Source organism: Anopheles stephensi, chromosome 3 (assembly GCF_013141755.1).
Source record: "Anopheles stephensi strain Indian chromosome 3, UCI_ANSTEP_V1.0, whole genome shotgun sequence".
Taxonomy (NCBI): Eukaryota; Metazoa; Arthropoda; class Insecta; order Diptera; family Culicidae; genus Anopheles; species Anopheles stephensi.
Genome location: NC_050203.1, coordinates 86,142,382 through 86,167,254, shown reverse-complemented (window position 1 = coordinate 86,167,254; position 24,873 = coordinate 86,142,382). Strand labels below are relative to the sequence as shown.

At 46.8% G+C, this 24,873-nt stretch overlaps 3 protein-coding genes across 4 annotated transcripts in view; 1 reads left to right on the top strand and 2 right to left on the bottom strand.

The window, feature by feature from the left end:
- The window catches only part of LOC118513915, a 116,880-nt gene extending 115,977 nt beyond the window's left edge, over positions 1-903 (bottom strand). Inside the window, exon 1 of the mRNA XM_036060265.1 lies at positions 456-903. The gene's annotated coding sequence lies outside the window, so the exon portion shown is untranslated. The remainder of the gene's footprint in view (positions 1-455) is intronic.
- A 472-nt stretch (positions 904-1,375) lies between these two features.
- LOC118513927 (ATP-dependent DNA helicase PIF1) lies at positions 1,376-3,754 on the bottom strand. Its single transcript, XM_036060295.1, has 2 exons — positions 2,658-3,754; positions 1,376-2,595 (listed from the first exon to the last, which is right to left on the bottom strand). The coding sequence occupies exons 1-2, from the start codon at positions 3,618-3,620 to the stop codon at positions 1,537-1,539; spliced, it is 2,022 nt and encodes a 673-aa protein (XP_035916188.1). The 5' UTR covers positions 3,621-3,754; the 3' UTR covers positions 1,376-1,536.
- An 836-nt stretch (positions 3,755-4,590) lies between these two features.
- LOC118513918 overlaps positions 4,591-24,873 on the top strand; it is a 67,809-nt gene continuing 47,526 nt past the window's right edge. Inside the window, exons 1-2 of one of the 2 annotated variants that reach the window (XM_036060279.1) lie at positions 4,591-5,252; positions 19,414-19,526. The gene's annotated coding sequence lies outside the window, so the exon portion shown is untranslated. The remainder of the gene's footprint in view (positions 5,253-19,413; positions 19,527-24,873) is intronic. The other variant, XM_036060280.1, reaches the window with a different exon arrangement.

Below are 24,873 nucleotides of genomic sequence, written 5' to 3'. Positions count from 1 at the left end.
TCCTCCCAAAGTAGGCAGACAGACAGCGGCGGCAGCAACATTCGTTTCGTACCTTGCCACCCGGCCTACTAGAGGTTGGGTGTTTGCATGCATGTGTGTGCCCTGTTTTTCGGCCTCACATTTGCAGTGTTTTGTTCTGAAGCAGATTTTTCACCTTGTTGTGTTTTTCATCGATTTTACACATTGTACGAAAATATGCACCCACTGCTGTTTGGGGCCAGTTTGCACACCGCTAGCGTGGATTTGAATTTTCTGTATCACACGACAGTTCACGCCACAGCTTCTTCTAGAACCTTTCCCTTTTCCCCCACGAGAGCAACCGCCCCAACATCATCGCGATTTTTCCGCAGTTCCACAGACGCATTTTTCTTCACCAGAATTTTCCTTTCGCAACCCGATGCAGAACTTCCCTCCGGCAGGTGTGAAATCGGCTTTGGCCAACCGATGGTGCCTACCTTGTTTGCTCGCCTTCTTCTGGTTCCGAAATTCCGAATTTCCAACCACACTTTGCTATGTTTGCCTTCTTCGTTCGGCTTCACATTTATCCCTTTTTCGGTATCGGATGCACCGCCAGCCTCACCCGATTACAGACACACGGGACACACCGCTCTTTGCGCAAAACACCGTGTGCCTTCTGTGGGGGTGGGGGGCTGTCCAATTTTCGGGGGAAACGCGCGAGGCCCACGATGAACGGGAGGAAAAACCACACACACGGCACGGCCAGCAGCTAGCCCAAGCACATACACTCGACACCCCGAACAACAACCGACTGACTGTGGTATGTGTACATGCGCGACCGACACACACCGCACGCACAGCTCGCCAGCTCTCTTGCGTACTTTACACACACGCACGCACGCAGTCACACACGGGCAGCGCGCTGACGGTTTCGCTATTATTCCCGATCTGTTGGCTGGCGCGTCGCGCCGCTGAATTCGCAAACGGTCGCAAGCCATCTCTTTCGCACGCTATGGGTGGAAGCGTGAGTAAGCGAGAACAAAATGCTTTACCAAAGGCGTCTGTGAATAGAGAGAAGAGAAAACTGGGCGAGAGAAAACCGCGAGGCGAAAAAGCAATTGTCGGGAGAAAATAATGCAATGCATTTATTTTTCAAGCAAGCACAATACGCACAGCGAAGAAAATTCAAAAGAACGGTTAAAAAAGGCGAAATATGAATTTTGGAATATTTAACCTTGTGTCGGGGAGTAAATACCATGTTTTGAAATTTAATTATCAGAATTCAATTATTTTTTAGAAACATACTTGAAAAACTAGCCCATAGCGTAACTATTCATCAATAGTTTTCCAATCGTGTACAGTATTGAAAAAAGAATAATTTGTAAAACACCGGTAAATTGAGAAAAATCACCCAAGATCATATTTAAATGGTAAATATATCAGTGAGGTTTATTTTTTTTTATTAGAACATATTGTGTAGTTGAATGTCGCATCACAAATATTAAGCCCATACTAATTATCTACGAATTGTCTAGATGAAAATGCATCATGATACGGATTGATTGCTTTGTAGCTACTTTACTTAATCGTCACCAGCGGTTTGCTCATGATCGCTTTCGAGAGTCCCATCGCGGACAAAGATTTCTTCAGACTACGTTTAACTGCCACCGGTTCCATGCTGTTCGTGGCGTTGATTCTTTTCCGCAGATCGCGATAAAATTCGAGCACCTTCGTGTTGGCCCAAACCTGCCGTAGGTCGAAATCAAGCACACGGATACTGTCCAGGCTTTGGGCACGGCTTAGCGCCACGTATGCCTGGCCCGCCTCGAACACTTTCGAGAGGGATAGTTCTACGCAGTCCAGAGTTAGGCCTTGTGATTTGTGAATGGAGAATGCCCAGGCTAGCTTTAGGGGAAGCTGTATGCGGGTTAAAACCAATCCCGTGCCCGTCTTAACGGCCCACTTTTCGTGACGAATTAGAAGCTCTCGATGTTTAAACTTTACCAGTGGCATACCTTGCACAAAGTTCACTATTACACCACGTGCGCCATTGACTAGACCTTCGGAAATGTTGTAGTTCTTCAGCAGCATTACCTGTGCACCGATCTTGAGCGTTAGTTTGGCCGGTGCCTGCAGCATCATATCGATCTGCTTGACGCTGTACGGATCGCTGTCCTTCGCCTCGAACGTTATGGGCTCGGATCGAAGGGCTTCGAGTTTGGCCTGATTGATTGCTTCCACCTCGCTCGTGTGGGAACAGAGCTGGGTGGCAAGAATTCCTTCGGTTTCGATACGTTGAGCAGCGGTTTTACGCAGCCGTTCGCTAATATCGTCCGTCACACGGCCAATGCGGATGCTGTTCAGGATGCTAATGAACTCCTGGTCACGCTGCCGATGTACGACCGTTAGCTCGTACGATGCCTGGATGCATTTCTGCCATACTTTCGATTCGAAGCAAAACCGAACCCGACCCAAATCGTCATCTTGGTACGCGTCCTGGGAATATTGGCCGGGTCGGGAACGGTCTGGCAGGCGACCGACGGGGGGCAGTTGGAAGAAGTCACCGCAAAGGATTAGCTGAATGCCACCGAAAGGTTTGTCGTTTTTCCGAACGTATCGTGCAACAGCTTCAATTTTCTACAATTAAAAGACAATAATTAATGTAAACTATCGTTTTACGTTAGGCTGCAACCACTTACTTCAAAGAAATCCGCTTCTATCATCGATATTTCATCAATAATCAGTCTTTTACACTTACGCCACGCTTGGGCCGTATTCGCACGGGATGCCTTGTCGTAGCAATTCTGTAGTGTCGCTTCCCCCGTTCCAATTCCGGCAAACGAATGCAACGTAGTTCCACCGATCAAACAGGCGGCCACTCCCGTCGAAGCAGTCGCAATCGTACCGTCCGGAGGCAGGGTCGCAATGATCTTTCGCAGCAGAAAACTTTTCCCCGTTCCAGCGGACCCGGTAAAGAATATGCTCTGGCCAGATTGACAGGCGGACAGGACACGCTTCTGCTCCTCGTTCAATTGCACTCCATCGATCAAGGCTGCTTCCTCCATTGGCTGATCGGACAGAAGTTTCTTCGGTCTCGGGCGTTCGCTGGACGGATCATCCGAAGGTCGTTTTCGTTTCTGGGACGGAGACGGTGTCGTTATGGAGCCCTTCCCCAGGGCCAACTTCCGAGCGCGATTTAGTTCACTCGTCGTCACGGGACTGATCTCATCAAAGTGGTTCAGCGACTTCCCTGCCAGTACATGCGCTCGAGATTTCTTCAGCAGTTCCGTTTTGTTAAAAGGTTCCTCCTTCTTTCCGGCACCCGCTCTGCCACCATTTGTGAGCTTCACAAAGACAATTTTCAGAAACTGAATCAACAGCCCGGGCGGTGCGTTGGACAGGAACAGCGTACACTTTTCATCGTTGAACTTGATGCTCGCCTTACCCTCGGCCATAAACTTCGAGTGCACCTGGACACTCCGCAGCTTAAATCGTATCGTACTGTGCTTTTCTGCCGACAGCTCGAGGAACATCTCTTTCAGCGTGTTCCGGGATAGCCTTAGCGTGGTTTGCTTGTGGGCAAACTTCCGCAACGTAGTGCCATGCGGATCGTTCCATTCTACGTTCACGGCACAGGTTAGGGAGGCATCGTTCGGATCCATGATGTGTGATTATAATATTCGAGTTTATATAGAGCTAAATTACACTTCCTAACGAGGTCAATTACCGCGCGCGGGGGATGAAAACCGATGCCAACAGACTGTTTCCCTCCAAGCGGGTTTAAAAGTGACAGCTGTTGCTGTAAACAAAGCGACGCTTGCCAGGTGTCAATGGAAGTGATTCCCAATGAACAAAATGGGAATGTAGATGGCGCTACATGCCTTCCATGTGCTGAAACAGCAGCGAATTCGAAAAGATTTTTTTAAATAATTATTATAATTATTACAACATTTTTTACCACCAGCCATTCCAAATCAAAATTGGTCATTTTATGACGAGCACTCATGTAGAGGACAGAACCTGGTGCAACAAATTGTTCGAAGCAGAACTTTGATATATTAGGAACAGTCAGGCCTTCTCACGCACCAGGTCTAATATCAAAATCTATCTAGATTTTATTTGCTGCAACAAAATCGGCTGGCTAGCATTTTCTCATTTTTTATGGCACTGCTACTTCTTCTTGTTCTCCTTTTTTGGCACTACAATCGTAGCAGTTTTGGCTAATCAGACTTTTAGCTTAAATCAACGTTTCTTCAAACAGCAGGGAACGCTTCAAATTTAAAAGATTTTTTAAACCAATTACAAATAAACAAAGTGCTTAGCATTTTAAATTAATCTTTTTTAATTAAGATCTTGTTAAGCCCACACAGTGATCCGCTCTTTGTCAGCGGGGAACAAGCCACACGGGCAGTGAGTTCCACCGATTTTGTTCTTTGGGAGCACTCACTTCTTCTTTCAGGTGTTTTTGCAAATATACCCTCCTGCGGTTGCCAGAGCGAGAAGCAATGACAAAACACATCGCGCGTACAAGAGACACCACGTTCGAACCATGCTGCTTTCTCCCTCACACATTTAGCGCCGAGCCGAGCACTCACCACACATCACGCTCTCGTTAAACACCCAACACCGTGGTGGAAGTTAAAAAAATCCCAACTTTCAACGGTGTCGGGTGTGTATTTGGTGCCGTGGTCCGCTACGCGACGGCAGACAGAGAAATACAAATCAGTGTAGAAACTTGAAGTGTACGGATTATCTTCGGTAAAATCGATCGGCGATCGCTCGCCACCAAACGCCGCTATTGGGCTTTCTTCCTGCTGATACTTGGCAAGAAAAAAGAAAAATAAAATAGTGATGCAATAAGGGAAATAAAGTACGCGGAGAAAGAATTGTGCACTTGGTTCTGTGGGTGTATGTGAGAATAGAAGTAACAGAAAAAAACACGCATCAGTGTGTTGGAGGAAATCTCTCATCGCATCTGCTACATAACCGATAACGATCTTCGAAAAGCAAGAAAAAATAACGTGTAGAAGTAAACTACCAATAAAGTGTGTGCGAATTACGCTTATCGAGTGTGTTAGTGTGAGTGATTTAGCTACCTTAAATATAAAATAATATTTTGTAACGAAGAGAGTGCCCCGTACAAGTTCTTGCAAGAAATAGGAAATTGATATCGTGATCGCCCAAACACACCCGGTCCATGTAAGAGCGATCGCGTGCTGGAAGTGTTGCGGATAAAAAGAAACACCCAAAAATCCTGCTGCAGATTGTGTGCCGGGGAAAAACAGGAGCATCTGGTGAGTGGGGATTGCATTGCTTCCTTTTAAATTTCCATGAACTTCCCTGGTGAAATTACACCACAGTGCAAGAGTGTGCCGTGATGTGAAATAAAGCATTTTTTATGCAAAAAGGCTCTGGCTTGATTACGCCCCGTTATAGGATGATCAATCCATTCCACCTTGACATGACTGCATCGCGATGCAAATGCAATGTCACACAACTGGCCATCGGTTGCAGTAGAAAACCTATTTTTACCAGTCATCATCATCATCGTCGTCGTCGATCGGGTGATCTTAAAGAATGATCGTGTGGTGATCGTTCGAGCATATAATTCGATCGTACGTTGTGTATGGTTCGCTAATGATCGGTGGACATTATTAATGGTCCTTTATCATGCCTAAACCTCTTATGCGAGAACGTACTGCTCTCGGATGCTGATCGTCATGAAGGCCCGCCATAAAAGTCAATTTGCTGATGGAAGTCAATTTGTTTGATACACATCTCGAAACGACTTTGTTAAACTCTTGCCATTTTTTTGTGTGCTCAATTTGAAGCCTTAAAACGTTTCACATCTCGAGTTATCACGGCCACGATCATGCAAACAACGAGATCTATTTAAGCTGGTCCGGTGAAAAACATCCCTGTATTAACAACGCTGGTAAAAAGCTCTTATATGTTGTTGTGTTGTTTTACTACTATTCTTCGTTCTGCAAAAGGCAAAGAAGCTTGACGAGATTTTGCATTTCGTCCAATCATTCAAATCAATCCGGCATCCGGCGTTATTTATTATCTAGTGCCGTGGGTTACACCTCCCCTCCCCACTCGCTCCCTCCCACCCACCCAATACCTCCTTCGCCCCCTCACTGAACCGATGGCAGGCATTATCGCCCCGCGGAGCAGTTCGCTTGTCAATCAAGTGGCTGGCGATAATGATACAGCCATAATGACGTCGATAGTTGTTGAGCTTAACGCAATTCTACCGCTTGCCACTGCTCTGCTGCTACTACTTCTACTTCTAGCCCATGCAAAAACTGTGCCCCGAATGGCATGATCGTAGTTCGCTACTTGTGGGCGCACGACGACGTTTCGTTCTTGTTCCTTACACTATGTTAAGAGCAGGCCAAGACAGCAGCGAGCTTTCATGAATAATTCGGTAGGGAAATATTGACTTAAATCTTGGATCCTGCCCACCAAGAAGCAACACTTTTCCTTTTCTTCCTTACGGCCCCCACCAAAAAAAAAAAACGGCTGACAACAGCATTAATCGCTCTCAATCGGCACGTTCACGCTCGCTCGCTCTCTTTCTCTTTCGCACTCTCGCGTGCAAAACGAGAGACATCAACGCGGCCAGCGGCGACGAACGTTTTCGAGAACAAAAATCCTCCACCGATCGACACGCGCGTTTGCCGAGACAGAAGTGCAATGAACCACCACGCCACACTTTTCTCCCGAATATGAATCCCTCACCGGTCGGATCGGTGATCTCGCGAAACGGTTGCGCAAAAAAAAAAAAAAATGATGGTGAAAAGAGTTGCTCGACGGTGGCTTCCATCTTGCCCAGATTTTTGACCACCACGACCACCGGACCGAATTGTTTCAAGGTTGAGACGGTTTTCATTTTTATAGCTATCCCGCGGGAATCTGCAGTCGCCATTCCAGGGCGGGCAAAAAGAGCGAGAGAAAAAAAGAGACAAGCAAAAAAACTAGTGGCCGGAACTGAAGTTGGCTTCGCACTTGGGAAGTTTCATACGCGGCACCGTTTGAGATTGATCATTTTCCTTTTTGTTGGCATTTTCTCTAGGTGATTGCTAGAACTGCCGACTACTGCCACCGTGCGGGGGACACAGAGTTTGCTGTTGTGCTGCTGTAATAGCTAAATTGGTTGTAAATTAAGTGTCTGTTTTTGGCCCTCTCTTCTTACTGCAATTTTTGCTGTTCAATTCTCACTTTTTTTTCGCGATGGGAAAACTGCTACAAAACCGGAACATCAACGAACATCATTTCGGCTTCGTTAGGTTCTAATGGAGAAAGAGCGAAAAAAAAGCCTAATGTTGAACATTCCCGGAGAAAAAGAATGTTGTTACGACCCCAAAAAAAAGCCTCCCATTACCACTAGCACAAAACCCTCATTTGAAAACAGAACTAGCTACACAATTACCTATCATTCGTTTCATTTTTCGAGGGAAGCAAGATTTTTCCAGCGAGAAAAGTCAAACCCATTAGGCGCTGCATTTCGCTCTCCCCAAAAAGGCCATGTTTTCGTAGATAACCTGTGTACATTTTATCGTCATTAAAATGCCAACCAGACCCGAGATCTGACACCAACAAACAATAATAATCAGTGCTAAATGGGTGAAGATCCGTCCATTCGCCCGGGAAGATCCAATCCAGAACAGCCAGCAGAAAACTGTTTTATTGTGATAAAATGCTAAAATCTGTTCATCTTCCTCCTCAGCCCAGCCTAAATCCACTCGATTGTTTATGGTTTGTCGTTTGTAGTTTTGGTGTAAAAGGTTAACTCGGACTCGTCTGAACTGTCTGTAAATTAATTGGGCGATCGTAGAACGAAGAAGCCACCCTATTAGTTTGAGGTAGCAGCAGTGCATCGTTTAATTCATTAGACGAAACATTCGACATTTTGCCTAGAATGTCATGGCAACGAGGAAGGACTAATTTAAGGAGGCCGATATGCGGAACGATATTTTTAAAGCAGAGGACGTTTGTTTTAATTTTTTCACTGGGCTGTTGAGGATTTTTTGATGAAATTTCAGTTAGTAAAATTCTTAAACATCACACTTAGAACTCTCAAAACGATGGTGAAATATACTTGCATACGCCGGCTAAGCTCGTCTGCTCGTCTGAAGAAAGAGAAGCGATAACCCTTTTCTTGGCCTGTTTTTCGGGTCAATGCACCCCCCACGCAAGACGAGATGGTATGCAATCGTTTGCTTTTGCTTCTTCTTGCCACAAGATCCCGTACGGCGGCCTGTTCCGTGTGTGCGAGGCCAGGTTCGTGCAATCTCACCAGACATCACAGAAGATGCGTGCACGGTGGAAGGGAATGCGCTTCAATTATAATATTTCGCGCTTCTCGCTTCCCTCCTTCCCCTCCATCTCGCTTCCTCTCAATTTTTGTACGCGGACATGAACTCTTAATTTTCCAAATTCGATAATTACAAAAAACACGGCCAGAGAAACAGGCTGGCTTTAACAGCAAACGATTCTCCGGGCTCGGGGATTTCGCTCCCCTAATGATGATCGTTTCCCGTGCATCTTCATCCCAAGCAACCCTTCTCTTCTCCATCCTCCCCTCCTCCCCCCCCCCCCCCCCCCGACTGATCTGTGATTACGGTTATGGCATCGGAGTCGTCGCTAGTTGCAAGGCCGATCGTACCGCGGTGCGTTGCGTTACGCGCAATCTTTTCTTTAAAAAAGCCCTCCACAAACCACACCGTGATCGTGGTGAGGGTACCGTTCTTTGGTTGCGTGGATCCCACCGGGGAAACATTCTCCCCAGTCCGTCGGGGTGCATCTTGTCCGGGCTCACGACAAGCCATCGAGCCAATTATGTTGTGTGCGCGAGGAGGGCGAAAAACACAAATTTCTTTTCCCCAGTCACGACGACGACGGCTCTGTGCAGCAAGCGTTCGCTCAAGGTCGTTGGTGGTTTGTTCGTACCCTGTTTTTTCCCATTGGGTTGCTGGCAGGTACCAGCAGGGCGTGTACTGTTATGTACTGCTGGCGGATGTTTGATTAGTCGGTGGGACGTGATAACGTGAAGCTTTCAGGCTTACGCCATTTATACACTTTTTTTTTTGTTTTTTTGGGTGAGTCAAAACAATCCAAAATAGTTTTTTCGGGGTAAATTACAAGAAAAGGTTCACCAAAAACTTAACACGAAACTCTACCTCTATGCCAACGGTGTGGGTTGTTGCGCTGTTGCTTCATCGGCAAAAAATGCTAATTGGCCGTTGATAATGAACAGCCTACACGTTGCGGTTGCTGTATTGCTCATATGCACGCTTTCGGGTGGTGCAGCAATATTGCAACACAATCAGACTCGCTACAAAAACTTGTTTAGTTTCAGGGGTATATTTTAATTTTACAATTTTAAGCGATTTTTACTAATTTGTTATTTAAATTAATATAAAAACAATTTAATATTTTTTAAATATTCCTTTTCATCATCTCTATTATTTTCTCTACTTTTGTTATCATGTCATTTGTTTTTTTTTATAGATATATTTAGCATATTTTTTTAAATTTATTTCCTACTTGCAATACCTTTTCTTTTGTTTTTCCTTAAAAAAAGCTCTCTTAAGTGTGTAATTTTTTTATATGTTTCTCTATGTTTTGTATGAAAAATGTCAAATTTTACTACTTCTCAATTTAATGTAGTTTTTGCATGCTGTTGTCCTGTTTTATGTTTTATATAGTTCTGTATAACAATTAATTACATTGACTAACTTCTAAATTTAATTATTTTATCCACTGCTGTTCTCTTTTTTTGCAATATTTTTCTTCTCTTTTATCTCACTTTTGTACAAATGTTGATGAACTTAACCAATGTCTTGATTTTACATTTTCTTCCCTTACACTTTGTTTCTGTTACTGTTTCCCCCAAATAAACCGTTAATACACAGATCATCACATATAAACATTACATACACAATTGCTGTGTCGCTGTAAACCGCGCTATTAACTGCTTTATTGTTCCTTCCTGTCGGGGAGAGGTTGCATAACGCCACATGAAACCCTCCCTTCTGGCCGACCTTCGACGGCTTCGAGTTCGGCGAAGGTCGTTAATGGAATCCAAGAAAACAAACACACACACACACACACACACACGCACCACACCCTTTAGTATAGGAGAGCCTCCCCTTACGTTTATGGCCAATCATACCAGGCACCGTCACGGTGACAGACGCTGCTAACAGCGGCTTAATTAAACCATAAGCATCTCCTCAGCTATAAATGTCACCCGTTGGCGTGTTGTGTCTCGCAATTGAAAAGGTTAGCGTGTAATTGTTTTAAAATAAAATCACACATCAATCGGTGTGAGCGATTAATTCTACCTTCTCATCTCAGGGGCGTTTTTTCTTATAAAATGTCTCCTTTTTCTTCTCGGAATATAGTGAAAGTCTCATAAACTAGCTTCTATTCCCGAAACAGCACAATAATAACGAGAATTTAAACCTCTTTAAGCCCATTTTTTATTATCGCTATTATCTTCGCCTTTTCGTAGTTGGTGCAGAACAAAGATGACACTGCTAATGATAAAGACAAACGATCGGTCATTTACATTCTTCGCCCATGTTCGATCGCGAATCTCACTTCATTATGAGCGCTCAAATGGGCACCTACCCCCCAAACTATCTCTATAAATATGTCATCAATGTGAGAATAGAATCGGTAAATGAGCAGCAGAGAAAAAAACCACACAATCAAGCAGGTGGGAATCGATGACGGTGGGAAGCAAAAGAACCGATCATAATCTTTCTCCAGTAACACACCCGCCGGCAGTATCCGGCAACACGGGTGAAGAATTTTCGGAGAGTTGTGGCGAAATTCCGCAATAAGCCGTCACTCGGAGCCGTTAGAATTTCTTGGGCCTTGGTTGGTTTTCTTTTTGTCTCCCCAAAACCTCCCGTGACCACAGCCACAGGTGTATCACGTTCGATCGTCTATCGAACCGTGACAGATTGTGCACCTCCCAGAGACTTCATAGTTTTTTTATCGGCGATCGGCTCATTAATCTAGCAAAGTTTGAGTTTTTGTGTGTGTGTGATCATCCCGGGGATCGCTGGCATCTCCTGGATGAAGAAATCCGGGATCGCTGGACCGCTTATCATACTTTAACAAGACAAAAAACGCCACACTGAGCAGATGAGGTTATTAAAGTTTCCGGAAGAAGTTCGGCTTCGTTTTTGTTGCCCCCTTCTTCAGAGCAGCTCGTTTAGCTCGATCTCATCATGAAGATCTGAGAACTTCATCGAAAATAGTCTTTTCCCGTTAGCGGAAGGTTTTCTTTTTGTTTGGCTTTTAGGTTTAGAACTTCTTTTTTGGGGCGGACGTAATAAAGAAGTGTTTTTTTATGCTAGCGCCCCCTATAGAACAAGTGTCTCTATTTTCGGGTTCCCAAGCCGATGATTATCTTGTCCGAGAGGGGCTGCGATTTTTGCGATCGAGACAGGATTTATGCACAGTAATTTATCGCCATTAGTTTGCGTGAACCGCGAAACCCATCGCGCCCATTCTAGGGCCGTTCTAATGTTGGAACAGAATTATGCAAACGCGTTTGAAGAATGCAAATTCTATCCCAGCTTTCCTCGATCAAAGAGCTCACATAGAGGACTTGCCTTGTGAGGACAGCAAGAGGGAAGGCTTAAGATTAGAAATTATTAATAATTTCTATTTCTCTTTCTCCATCGTGCGTTCGCCGGCTCCGGGAGGAAAAAGGTGTTCGACCCTTTCGATGGGCTCCAAGACACGCGGTGAGCTTGAAATCACCGTTATATAGGGCTGCATGGTAGGGCTGTCTGGCTGGCTGGCTGGCTGGCAGGTAACGGTGGTAGTTGTAAGAGACGTCTAGCAGAGACTGACTTGCTTGGTCACGTTCTTAGCCACCGGGCGCGAAGGAGAAACCCTCGGCCAGCCGTCTGGGCTTTTGGTGTCGTTTACCTTGGGAGACGCAAAGCCATAGAAAAAGGGCTCGGGGTTTGACTCGCGGGAAATTCTCGATCGAGTGATATGTTCTTCGTGGAAAGCGGATCTGAGACGAAATTAAGCTTATCTGTAGATGGAGACAGCCAGACAACCCGGTTGGGGTGTATTTTGTCTCTTCTTTGTGATGCTTATGACCCACAAAGGAGCAGGTTGTCTATTTTTACAGCAAACCGATAAGAACGGCATCTTAAACTTCCCGGGAGACAGAGCGACAGTCACTTAACAATGTAAGCGATTAGTTCCTGCTTAAGTGGACATTTTATGTCTCCGTTTAAAAAGGCATCAGGCGCACACCGACTCCTTATTGGCACACTTTCATTAATACCAAAGGTAGAAATGTCCAAGGTACTTTTGTGTCGTGCCGCCATGGCATCATGATCATGCTTGAAACGAACTGGACTACTATCACTATCTCTCCGATCGCTTCGTGCACTCGCTCAAAGTGAGAGGATCCACCGTCAGTAAACAATCTTCACTAAGGCGCACTATCGCCGATGAAGATCGTACAAGGTCTCCGGCGGTGACACAGTCACAATTTCATTCAAAAATTCGACCAGAGAAACTTCACCAAAACGCAGGGCTTATCGACCGACACCGAGCAGGTATTGCGACCGAACACAACAGGAAGGTGACGCCACACGGCTCGATAGCGCGGACCTTCACCAAAAAACCAAAGTCTCTCATTTCCTGCCGGTGGGACTGTCCGATTACCGCTGCTTCGACCGACAAAAAAGTGCCATTTAATGGGGTGTGAGCTTACATAATGATGAATATTTTTCGACCCGCTCGGATCACTGATCGCCGCCGATCGCCGAGCATCACAGGCTTCAGTTTTCGCTAGACGTTAGACGATGCGGAAAGTGGCTCGATCGAGGGTTTGGGCCGATTCTTCTTTCACATTTTTTGTTCAAGAAATTACATAGGAAGGGAATCAGTACATCACCACAGGGTGTCGCTGGAGACGTCAACGAAGGATCCGCCTTCTTGCAGTTGCGGGGCGTGATGAGTTCACGCTGCGGCGAACCACTCTTGTAAGCTGCATTTCTTTGAAATATTTCTTGTCCGGGTCTCTTATCTTACTGGTGAATGTGTTGTTGTACCGCTTGTACGCGATATCCGTATGACAAGGTACAGGTTTTAATCATTCACCAATAGATATTCCCACAGGGACGTAGATTAGTTCGAAGAGGTGCTGCCTGTTGTGCAAGCGTTTCGAATGCCGCAATCTCCCGATCACGGTAGCTACTACAACTGCAACATACTCCGGCAACCGGACCGGATTTTACATCCAGCAGGAACCAGGAATCAAGTCCTGCCAAACGTATCCCGCAGCGTTTTTCGCTTCCCGCTTGGCAATGGGATAGTCAGGTATTGGTTTGAACTTGCCCAGCGATAACCTTGGGTCCGTTAAGTGACAACAGATGTACACGCCGGAGTTGGAAAGCGGTAGAACATCGTTCTGAGGCTCCGATGAGGCTGATATGCGCGAGGAATTCTCTGGGGTCCATGAGGTCAGCCTTAAATCCATGCGCTCGGGGTGACGTACTGGTAGATAACGAAGTGACGTTTCTACACGAGAAACTCGTTTTTAAGAATGTAGAATCGTGTGTGAACGATGAACGAAGCGATGGGGAAGTCCGGCTATCCAATATGTCCGCGCGCTCCCTTGCTATGCGGGTATGAATAATGCGCATCTTACATGATTCGTGGAATATCAAATGGCGTGCATTAGGCATATTGATGCCCTTCCCATCCACCGTCTCCTTAAGCAGCATCCGCTTGACGTCAGCCTGGTTCGGAATTTCTTCAAAAAATAGCTATAATTCTTCAAAGTTTTTCGAATTCGCTTTAAAGTTCACAAGCGTGTCCTCCGCGTGGCGCTAGACGTCATCCACTAGTCCGGTGGGTCGAACCTTTTACCTTCCGCAAATTCATTTCGATCGGTACGTACACCGCGCCTCTCGGAAGTGACCCATTTCCACCAACCAGTCCACCACCTCAATATGCTTTCCGGCCACCGGAGGAGGCCAGCAAGCAGTAGCAACATTCCCGAAAATGTTTGTCCGCAATGAGGTCAGGCAATTATTTCGCTCTTGCTTTTTTTTTTTTTGCTGCTTCCATCACCCGTTCGGGTACAGCGCTGCCATTCCGGTTTTAACAATCGGCCATACGCTAGGTCGATGGGACCAGTCGCCCTCCATCCCCGCCTTCCCACCCTGCCATCGCTTCCACCGAGCAGAACCCATGGATGCCCATTTCGGAAACAATTCCTTTCAATCGTAATGGATGATTGTTGTTGTGGAGGAGGTCGCGATCGCGAAGCCACCAGAGTCAAACGTGACGGAAATTGGGTGCGAGATAATAATGCTACCGTGGAACGGTCGTCTGCTGGCTCGCGAACCTGAAATGTGACTGCATTACGTTAGCTCGCGTCTGAGCGTAAAAGAAAGAGGCGCCTGGCCACCGAAAGGTGATCAGCTGTGAAAGCTACATTCTACGCGATCGTCGTCGCCACCGTTCGGTGAAAGAGTTTCCTCCGGCCACGCTGACCTCTTATAGAGCGTGCGCAGATGATCGCTCACGTACGATCGAACCAGCATCATAGCTGCTGCGAGGGACTGGAGGAAGCTTTTCCAGCGTCTATTTGCTCAACAATGGCTTTACAGTTACAAAACACTTCACCGACACTGTTCGCGTGTGTGTGTGTGATGTGTGTGCATCACTCCAGCCAAGGGAAATGGATCGCAAACTAGGTTGACCTACATCCGGTGGTGTTGGGATGTGTGACAAACGCCGGGGACTGTGGCGATCCCACTTACGCAACCGTGGCGCTGGCTCCAGATCCGAGAGCGTTGAATAACTGGATGGCACGCTACAATTATCCGTCTAAAGACTGCTCTAAAGAGACACTTTACTGATCACCGTTGTTAACTCGATAAGCAATGTGTCGTCGCTTATATCGGGAAAGTGTTTCAGGTGACGATCAACTTCACGGCTACACATGTGCATGAGCCTACACGCCAAATCAAACCGATAAGCGGACCGTTTTGTACGTGCTGGAATAATCTCCCGAGAGCTTCAACTTCAACTCCCACAAGCGTTCGTCGATCTCCCACAGGCGCGCACACGAACCGCACTCACGACGCTCATTGCTAGTCCCCCTGGAGGCTCTCGTGTACTCGCCAACGATTAAGAAGGGTGCGAGCAGAGCAATTAGCCAAACTGCAGCGCTAATTACTGACATTTCGCTATCGTAACCCCCCACGCGGGAACACACACACACACCGGGATGCAGAGTACTTTACATACTATGTGCTAATTTCTGATCGCGTGCATCACCACGACTTTTGCACACGTTCTTCGTTCGTCAGGCGAATGCTTTCGGTTCGCACGCCTCGCAGAAACACCCGGACCAAGATTACCTTATCGGAATTCCTTTCCAGAATCCTTTAACCACTGGCGAAGGAGATCCTTCCATCAAAAGAGAAAGAAAGTTTGAAGTCGGTCAAACGGAATGCTCCAGACCGGCATCAGTCAGTAATCTCTCAAGGAAGACCCTTTTCCCTGGCCATATCCACTTTCCCCCTGGCGATTTGTCCCCCTGGCGATTTGCGACAATCGCAGGAGGCTTCACGTTCGATCACCATCCCCGAGGGGGAGAAACACCAAACAACACCCGCCAGACAGAAACCCTTTTTCACCGCACGGGCGCTCCGTCTTCGGCGGCTTCTAACCGGTTGCTCTGAGCCTCCCTCTGTACACGTGTACAACCGTGCGAGAGCGCGCGCACGCCTTGGTCTTTGGAGTCCACTTAACTGTGCCACGTTAGCACCATCCCATCGTGGTGGCTCACTGCGCTGTATCGATTGCATAATGTCTCGTGTCTCCAACGGCCAACGGCAACGGCCTTCCATGAGCTGGTGTCCGTGTTGTTTTCATTTTCTTCTTCTAGGCTCGTCATCAAGTTTTTGGTTTGTAGCTTGTCTTGGCGATGCAAACCACTACCTCCTCAAGGTTGTTTTGGTGTGATGCAGCTGTCCAGAAAAGACGGCAGGCTGCAGCAGGGTCCCCCTTCCTCGTTCCGGTGGTTGTCTGTTGGCGTGATCCTCATTTTTTGCGGTCGACAAAATGGCCTCTCTCGCTCTCTGGGGAATACGCGGAGGGAACACTCGAGTGCGTAACAGAGGGAAAGAGTGGTTGTGTCTCACCGTAAAAAAAAGCCCTGCCAAGGGATGGGAACGTTGATTATATAGGGTTGAATCGTTTCATTCGCTCCTTTCCGAAGGTTATTTTCTTCGACCACCATTAACATGGCCGCAGCCAGACCGACCCGAACTGATGTTTCCTTTTGTGCATCTCGAGTTCTAAGTACTGCTGGCAATGCACTCCATTAGGAGCACAGAAATTAGCTTTCTGTCAATCGAAGTCCATCGCTTTGCATCGATTGCTTCCTCTTTCATGAGAATTCCTTCGGATGTATGATTTATGATGCTCTTGGCAGGTTCAATATTTTGTGAAAAATAGTCGTCAAGCTCAGGAAACCTCTACTGGCCCATCTCCACTGGAACGCACCATCAAGGATGAACGTAATGATACAGGAACTAACCTCCATTCCGGACCGTCGCCTATCAGGTTGATTGATGGGTTGGTGCAGCGTGTGTCATTTCAGAATCTCTTGTGTTAGAAGACGGGGATGCCTGAGATATATTATCATTACCAATAGACATGATTAGCGGCTGTGTATTATATAGTCGAACGGCAGTTATTATGTCACTCGTGTAATACACCCATAGCGATAATATCATCGTCCTCGTCGCCGTCGTCGTCGTCGCGCTCCTAATACCAACTATTGTCGTGAAAATTACATGCCCAACCCCTATTACCTACTTGTTAGCCGATGCTCTTTGAACTCCCTGCTCTAGCAGTAAGGTGGAAATCTCCACATCAAGGCACATAAGCATAACACACACAGAGAGGCAACACAGCACCTCCTCTCTGCTGATCCGGGATTTGTGGTGGTGTCCCGATAATGTCATGTTCGCTTCGTATGTATTACACAAACGATGGCAGTCGACAGGAGAGACCGAAAACCGAAAGCCCTGGGCTGGCCTGGTCCACTTAGTTTTCAATTTGTAGCTTTCGACCACATCGATCGATGCAACACACGTCGAATGCTTTAATAAACTTATTAATTTCACTCTAATCCTTAAGCTAAACGAACGGTAACCGTTGCTCCATTAATCAGCGGCTCTTTGGACGGAGGACACGGATTCAATCTGATCAATCGGACGCGTGATTTTAAAGCATACACCGCCCCGGAGGGGGCATTGAAGGCATTGAGCTGCTCCCACATCCAGCAAACATTGGATGCTCGAATGCAGCCGGCGATCAGCACGAGTCGCGGCGAAACTTCCTACTCCGTCTAAAGTGTCTGGAGAGCTAGGAAACCAATATTTGTAGGCCTTTCTCTCTCTCTTTCTCTCTCTGTCTCTCTCTCTGTCTCTCACTGTTAGTCGAGCGAGAAGATTGATATCTTAATTACGATATCCAAGGCAATTCACCGTATCCACCAACCCGGCCAACCCGATCCTGGCGAAGGTTCTCGTACGAGGCTGGTGTTGTTTGGTCGAACATTTTCCCTACAAGATCACTTTCAGCGATCGCGCGCTTTTACCATGTGCGCCTTGCGGGCTAACTACCGCTTGTTGGCCACCATCGACATGTGCTAATAAATATTCAAATTCAATTCCCAACCCAAAACCTACTGACTATTGGCTACCGCCGAGCCGAGCCCTCTACTGGGGCCCGCATACATGCAACTTGCCAGAATTTGCCATTCGGGGTACCCCGCTCGGTACGCTGGTTTTGCACTTACACGCCAAAGTTTATTGGATGCTCTGCGTCTTGTGGCTCCGATTCCATCATCCATTTCCCAAACCGGGGGTCCTTTGGGGGGGGCGATCGCCAGCGCACCGCAATCGTCGTCATGTACGGCAAAAATTGTGTGTTGGAACAAGAATCTCTCCCCGTCGGGGTCCGCCATTCCACCCGGCCCACCACTCCATCCAACCAGCCAGGCCAGCCAACAAAGAGCGAAAGTACCGTAGGCTTAATGTGTTGTGTTCGGTACACCCCGTGATGCCAAAGCCGGCGTCCCGTATTGCCGGCCGCAGATTTATGGACGCGAGTAGACCAAGTGCAGCGGAACCATGGCTCTGCGCTCTCGAGATCTCTCTCCGCCGGGCCGCCAGAAAACAACGACCGGTCGGCAGCGTTTTACGGACCAATTTGACTAAGTACTTTATTGCACTCTTGGATCTTGGTGGGACCTATTATTCGTCGCAGCGAGAGTATAGAACTCGACTTTGCTGGAACAGGGCAACTTCACTCTGGAATTAATTACTGACGTTTAAGTGATTTTTATGGTCACATCGATTGTGTGTGTGTGTGTGTGCGTGGCTTGAGAGCAAACGATGCGGGTGACGACCTGTTTTGACTTGCATTTATTAGCGGGTCGCAAAGCTCACCGAGCCCCCCCCCCCCCCCCCAGTGCTAGTGGGAGGCATTTTTAATAGAGCAACTAGTGGCGATCCCCAGCCAAGCTTCCCAAGGTCTCAATGTCCCAGAGCTCCAATTCTAGCCATTCTGGAACTCTACGATCGCTTCGATAAAAAATAAGGAAATGTTCCACCTGAAGATCAACGACAAATGTGTACCACATGACGGTGGTGAGGTTGTCTGCGAGCTGCAGGACTACATCTGTTTTGTTCACATCTGCTGGTAAGAATCGTGGGAGGTAGTGTTCAAGTTAGGAACGAGGGTACATGTGTGTGTGTCGTTGTTGTCTAGCTGCACCAGTAATTAATGTTTCTCATTATCGACCACTGGCCCACTGTAGTCGAGTTATTTGCTACTGGCTACTGTCACTACACGCTCAACGTTCTGTTTGACACCTACACGGAATCTCGCACTCGCGATCGCGCGTACTCTAAACGAGACATTCCTGTGGACGCCTGGGTACACCGACACAAACACACGCCTATGTGGCTAAATTGGTGACTTAATAAATGATCGCCAACTAGCGGATGATTTATGGAGAGCTCCAACAAACTGACCTATCCTAAACGCAGGCCTCCTGCACCGCGACACGCAGTTTTTCTGCAGCGCCACGGCCCAGCGGGCGTCCATCGAAGGTAGCGCCAATTAATGGTGACCATTGCTACGCAAAGTGCTGTCGGTGTCTGTGATTGTATGTTAATGCTGTTGATCGCCCCCATCTGTCCGGATGATGACCGAGGTCCATTACCGGTGCCGGTGCAAGCTGTCTGTGGAACCCTTTTTTCCGATGGAAAAGCTTTCGATCGGAGCTGTTAGCCTTGCTTCCGTTTCACTCTCCTCGAGCTCCATTTTGCTTCATTTTTCACGGTTTGCCTATTTTCTCTATTTTTGCAGATCCGTGGACTCGTCCAAGTACGCAGCGTCATCAAGTGTGAACACACCGAGAAGCTTCTTGCGCGAGTTGCGATCGTCCAAACCAAGATCCAAGCCCCATCCTGCGCTCTAAGGTCAGTCTGCGTCTCTTCTTCTGAGGCCCTCAGTGCAAACTCTCACCTATCATCATCACAGACCAAACGCTGCTGGACACACACGCCCGGCGCACTTTTTAATGCGTATGCGCGCGATTATCCACGGACCAATTTTCAAACCCCCGTCCGCCGTCCGAACCCTTTCCGAGGAGTGTGTGCGGTTCCGAACCCGAAGTAGCCGAGTCACCACATCATCACCACACGATCCATTATGTAATTGTAGCTCGAAGGGGTCGTCACCAGCAGCAGCACCTTTTCCACCGTGTGCCATTTGTGGCCTCCATAGCTTTTTTTTTTGCGCCACTGGCCCTGCCCCACACACCTTATGTTACAGCCTGAGTATGCTGCACACACCGCGCGATCGACGTTGATTGGCATCGACTGATTTCGTACAATTATGTCTAACGGTGATCTCCGAAGAAGTGAGCTTCTGTTTCACGGCGAGATCTAGTTTTCCTTCTCCCTATTTCGTTTCTCTTGCGTCTCTGTTTGATTTCACTTCGAACCTTGGCGATTTATCATATCGCTTAGCTTAAACAGCGAGGTACGCGATGTGTCGATTACTCGATCGTGTTGATCGTCGCTTTTTTTTTTGTTATTTATTTACTTCACAAACACGCGCGTATGTGTCCGCGTGTGCCGGTGTCGAAAGGGTCGGAAAATCAATCATCCGATTAGCGTGTGCCTCAAACGATCGCAACGAGCTGGAAGGAGAGCCGCTCGCGAGTGATCTCGCTTCCCAATGTTTAGTGAAATAAATTTTCCTCCCATTCCACCGAAAAAGGGTGTCTAGTGTGGTTGGCCGAGAATTCGACACCCCGTTCAATCTGTGTCAGCCAAACACACAATGGTACGGTGACTCGGTGTACAGATTAGACGCACGTTCGCCCGTCCGCCCCTATTTGTTGCCTCTTTCTCCAGCATTCAGCCCGGGTGAAGTGTTCTCGCACGGTGAATGACTCGTTGCTCGGAATGCATCCCATTCGTACTCCAATTAAATTCCGTTACTCAATGCTCATGAATATTCAGAGTGCGCCCTGTGTTCCGCACCGTGCTTGACCCGGTCGGCCTTGTCCGCCGGGGAATGGGGACCGTTTTGAGCCCGTTTCAGCATGGACCTGAGCTTCGGCTCCGATCGCCGGTGTTCTATCCGCGCAGCCCAATATCCGATACCTTTCGCGAAGCCCGCTGGCGTTATTAATTTGATTATTAGCAGCAGGAGAATCGGTTGTGTCGCGGATGACCATTTGCCACGGCATTCCCACTGGGGACAGGTTATTGTTTTCAGCGGGTAGCTTATACCATCTGCTTCATCTGTCCACCTGAGATCCACCAGATCTATTTTGGGTGAGCAGATTTATCTAGCTTATTTTGCTTCCATTTTTGGGTCCCGAGATCTTGAGCTTCTGTCATCGTTTGGAAGGTTTTCTATTGGCCATTTTTCATAGCTAAGCCAAAAATTTGTCATAATTCAATCATTAGTTGGCAAAAAGACACAAAACCCTTTTGCGAAATCTTCTCATATGTGAATGATCATTAGTTTGTCTAAAATTTCGATTCTTTTCGCTTCATCCTGTTAGGAGAAATCTGCACAGATCGTGTTTTGAGCCACAGAAAGATTATTAAATTGCTGCTTCCTCTGCCATGGATCCCATACCGCTGCACAGTTGGGCAAGATCCCGCGGTGCAGGATTAATTTCTCACTGTTTATATAATGTTTATGAGGAGAAGATGCGATGCACAGCGAAAATGAATGAGAATATTGTCGTCTTGGTCGTGGTTTTTCGCCATTCGATCGCCATCGTCATAGGTGATGCTTCTCAGCTTTGTCTTGGACACTTGCCAATTAGAATATCCCGAAAAAGAGGATATACCGAGACCACCGGGTGGGAAAACAAATTGTCTTTTTAATGTTTGACTTTCGCGTATGATGGGCCAAGAAGGATGAATCATTGCACAAAGCTGGAGGGTTCTGCCTCTATTTTTCTTGGCTTGAGGAAATTTGGGAGGCTCGTATAACCTAATGAAGAGTAGCTAGATTCGGAGTTATAATCTCAGTTTTTTTTTAATTTATTTGACATAAATGTTTAGGAAATAGAATTCGACAGCTCAGGAATACTAGCTTCACATAGTCTTCAGGGAACTAGAGGTAGAGAGATATAAGTCTCTGATGAGGATAGAGCAATCTCAGAACCTCATCCAACAATCCCAACTTACCCAAAACATGTTATAAATCCTGTAATAATGTTGTAATAAAATTACATTGCATCCTTCTGGTAGTGTTTACCCTCCAGGTTCACCCAATTTTCCATCGACATTTGTGGACTCCACCCTAAACGCGCTCCCATACTCACAACCCCCGGGATCCCCCTGTTCGACCTCATAAATGCAGCTCATTTTTCGGACAATTATACGCTCGTTTAGCTTTTAACGTTCACTGCACCGATACCCGCACGCTCTTGCCCCGGTGAAACCTGGCGGTGGCGTAAAGGTCGCGAGTAATGCGAGGATCTCTAAACACCGAGTAATCGATTCCGCTGGCTAATCGAATAAATAAAATACAATCCGCCCCGAAAAGCGGCCCAACGCTAGTAGCTTCCAGTCACGTGTGCCAAGGGTGGAGAGCCTTCGGATGGGGGGCAGCGTGTAAGGGAGGAAAAGCGGAGGTATGGGTGGTGAGGAGAAGAGGTTCCATATCAAGATTGAAGCCTCGACAGACAGCGAGTGCCCATGTACGTTGCATCGTAGTACATCGTCGTGGGGCGTATAGGAGAGAATCGTGCCCCAACGTGACGATGTCGCGAAACGTGGGCTTCTCCTTCGGCTGTGGTTCGACTGACTTAAATGTGCAACCAACCGGCACCACCATCAGGCCACATACCACATTTTTATTCACGCGTATGTGTGTGAAGAGGCGAGTGCGAAATATTAGAGGGTGTTAGCTCAAATTGATTTCGGTCTTGAGCCTACACGAAGTAAAAATTTCGCTTTCGCAAATGCAAATGCATTCTCGCATTCTCGCAACTGGTTGCAGTTCGGTGCATTTGCAGCGAGTAATTGAAAATATTTTTAGGTCCTCGCAGGTCAGGGTAAAACGATCGGACGGTTTCACTTTCGGATAAGAGATACTCATTTTTATTGCCCATTCCAGGCGCTAGCGTAGGTGCAGCCTACACCGCCGAACCGATATGACTAATTCTTGCGAGTAAAATTGATCGATTGACAGCAGAAGCAGAGCTTACATGGCATAAGTGGAGGAGGAGGAGGCTTTATGACCACCTCAAGTACGGGCGGGTAGATTGGATGCTCAGAGCCAAAGTGTTGACAGGTTGAAGTTTGAAGTGGAGTTCCGTGATGATGGGCGTGCACATCTGAACATCTGCCGCAATCTTCACTGAGCGATGAAGAGCCGCGATCCAGCCGATGGGAATGGGAATTGGACCACTCGAGCTCACAGCGATCGATATTGTTGTCGGAAGAGCCTGTTGGCTTCTGTAGGTGCTGGTGGTTTGCACACTCGTCAAACACGCACACGCAATCGGCAACAGTGGTAAGCAAACCGTAAACATATGTTTTCCTAAAAGCGTGAAAACTCAGCGCCACCCCCCTCACCTACGCTTCCCTCGCGCAAAGTTTTTCTTTTTCCGCTGCTGCTGCTATAGAGGAACGCGTCGAGCAATGTGCAACCACAAGCCGCGCGCAGCAGATAATACGGGTTGGAAGCACAGCCACAAACACACACACACACTGAAGTGAAGCATATTAAGATTCGAACGGATTTTGAAATTTGTTGCAGTCGGTGCATACATTGGCAAAAGGTGGGTTGAAATGTGTGAGGGAAAAATTGTGGGTCAAGTTACAAAATGTTGCATTTTCGATGTTGTTTTTTTTCGCTGTTGCTGTTTTCTTTCGCTGTTTCATGTTTGTTTCCAATGCTTCCCAGAGCAAACGCTTCAGCCGAGTTTTTCTTCTAGATTGTTTTGCTTTTCTTTTGCTGCTTAAAGGGCCCAGTTGCGTGTGTTGTTGCTGTTTGTGTTTATCTTTTTTCTCGTTGCTACTGATCTATTAACACAATTTATAACTTATTATTACTGCTTTTTGTATGTTATGTAAAGTTTTCATTTTGTTTGAGCTCCCTTTTGTCTGCTTTTCGTCAATATGTTTATTTGATAACTTGGTTAAACTTGATTTAATTATGCTCTGTTATTTGTCCTTGCTTTACTTCCCTTTCTTTAGTTTACTTTTCACAATTATTTGAATATGCTTAATTTGTTTTGGTTTGTTTTCACTAACTTTTTAGTTTTGTTTTATTAAATGAAATTTGATTTACTCTTCTTTTATGTACCTGATTCCTTTTCGTTTCTCTTTTCAACTTAAGTTAGTAGCTCCATTAGCTTTAATTAGCCTCCACGTTCTTGTTTTCAAATTTAAAACATTTTTGTCCTTCCTTTTGTGATCGAAAGAATGTGTCTTCTAGTAGGTAAAATATTTTATATTTCCCACCGGAGCTCGCACGCTACTTCCTTGCACCTTTTATGGGCATCCTGGGCCAAACACACACACACTTGAAACGAGGTCACAGTTCACCTTAATGCTCACCGGTCTCACGGCAAAATATAATATTTCTGTACAACGATTTGTCATTGGTGGCCTTCTTTAAACCGCCTTCTAAGCATCTGCGGCTCTATGCCGCACACCGTCGTTTCGCTGCCTCCGATCTGATCGAAACAACGGTCTAAGTCCGTGAGCGTTTAAAATCGCCAACCGACTGGAGAGGACATTAAAAGCGTGATCGCTTCCGTACCCCCCCATTTACGCCAGGGGTGGTTAGCCTACACTGCGTCGTCGCGACCTTGGTGACCTTAAGAAGAATGGTGCGTTAATACCATAAATGGAAAACGCCCGCAAGCAGGCAACCGTGTGCCGATGTTGGGGTTGTACAAAACACACACATTGCAAAACGGGGGAAAAGATTTATGCGTACTTCTTGCATGCAGAGTATGTGTCTTTATGGCCTTTTTTCGCATGGCGGCGTCTTATTGGGCAACGTTGGAAGATTTTCTACCCAGTAGAGTCGAATAGGAAGTAGAAAATATTCAATCACACAGTACATCCAGAGCTCTTCTAGGAGATAACAGTGCTTGAACGTTTGAGAACGGCATAATTATCACTCACCAGTCCGCATATCGGTGTAATTGTTCTCGTATCATTCGATCGAACCACAACAGAAGCGTTGCTTTGTTGCCGTTTCTTGGAGCCAACAGATGTTCTCGGTTGGTAGAACTGATTTGATTTTAACTACCCTAGCTCAAGCTCTCGAGCACTT

Excerpts from the sequence above, each read along its gene's own strand:
- LOC118513927 (XM_036060295.1), bottom strand. The coding sequence starts at position 3,620 with ATGGATCCGAACGATGCCTCCCTAACCTGTGCCGTGAACGTAGAATGG. Across the intron at positions 2,596-2,657 it reads TAGAAGCGGATTTCTTTGAA|AAAATTGAAGCTGTTGCACG; the intron begins GTAAGTGGTTGC and ends TTTTAATTGTAG.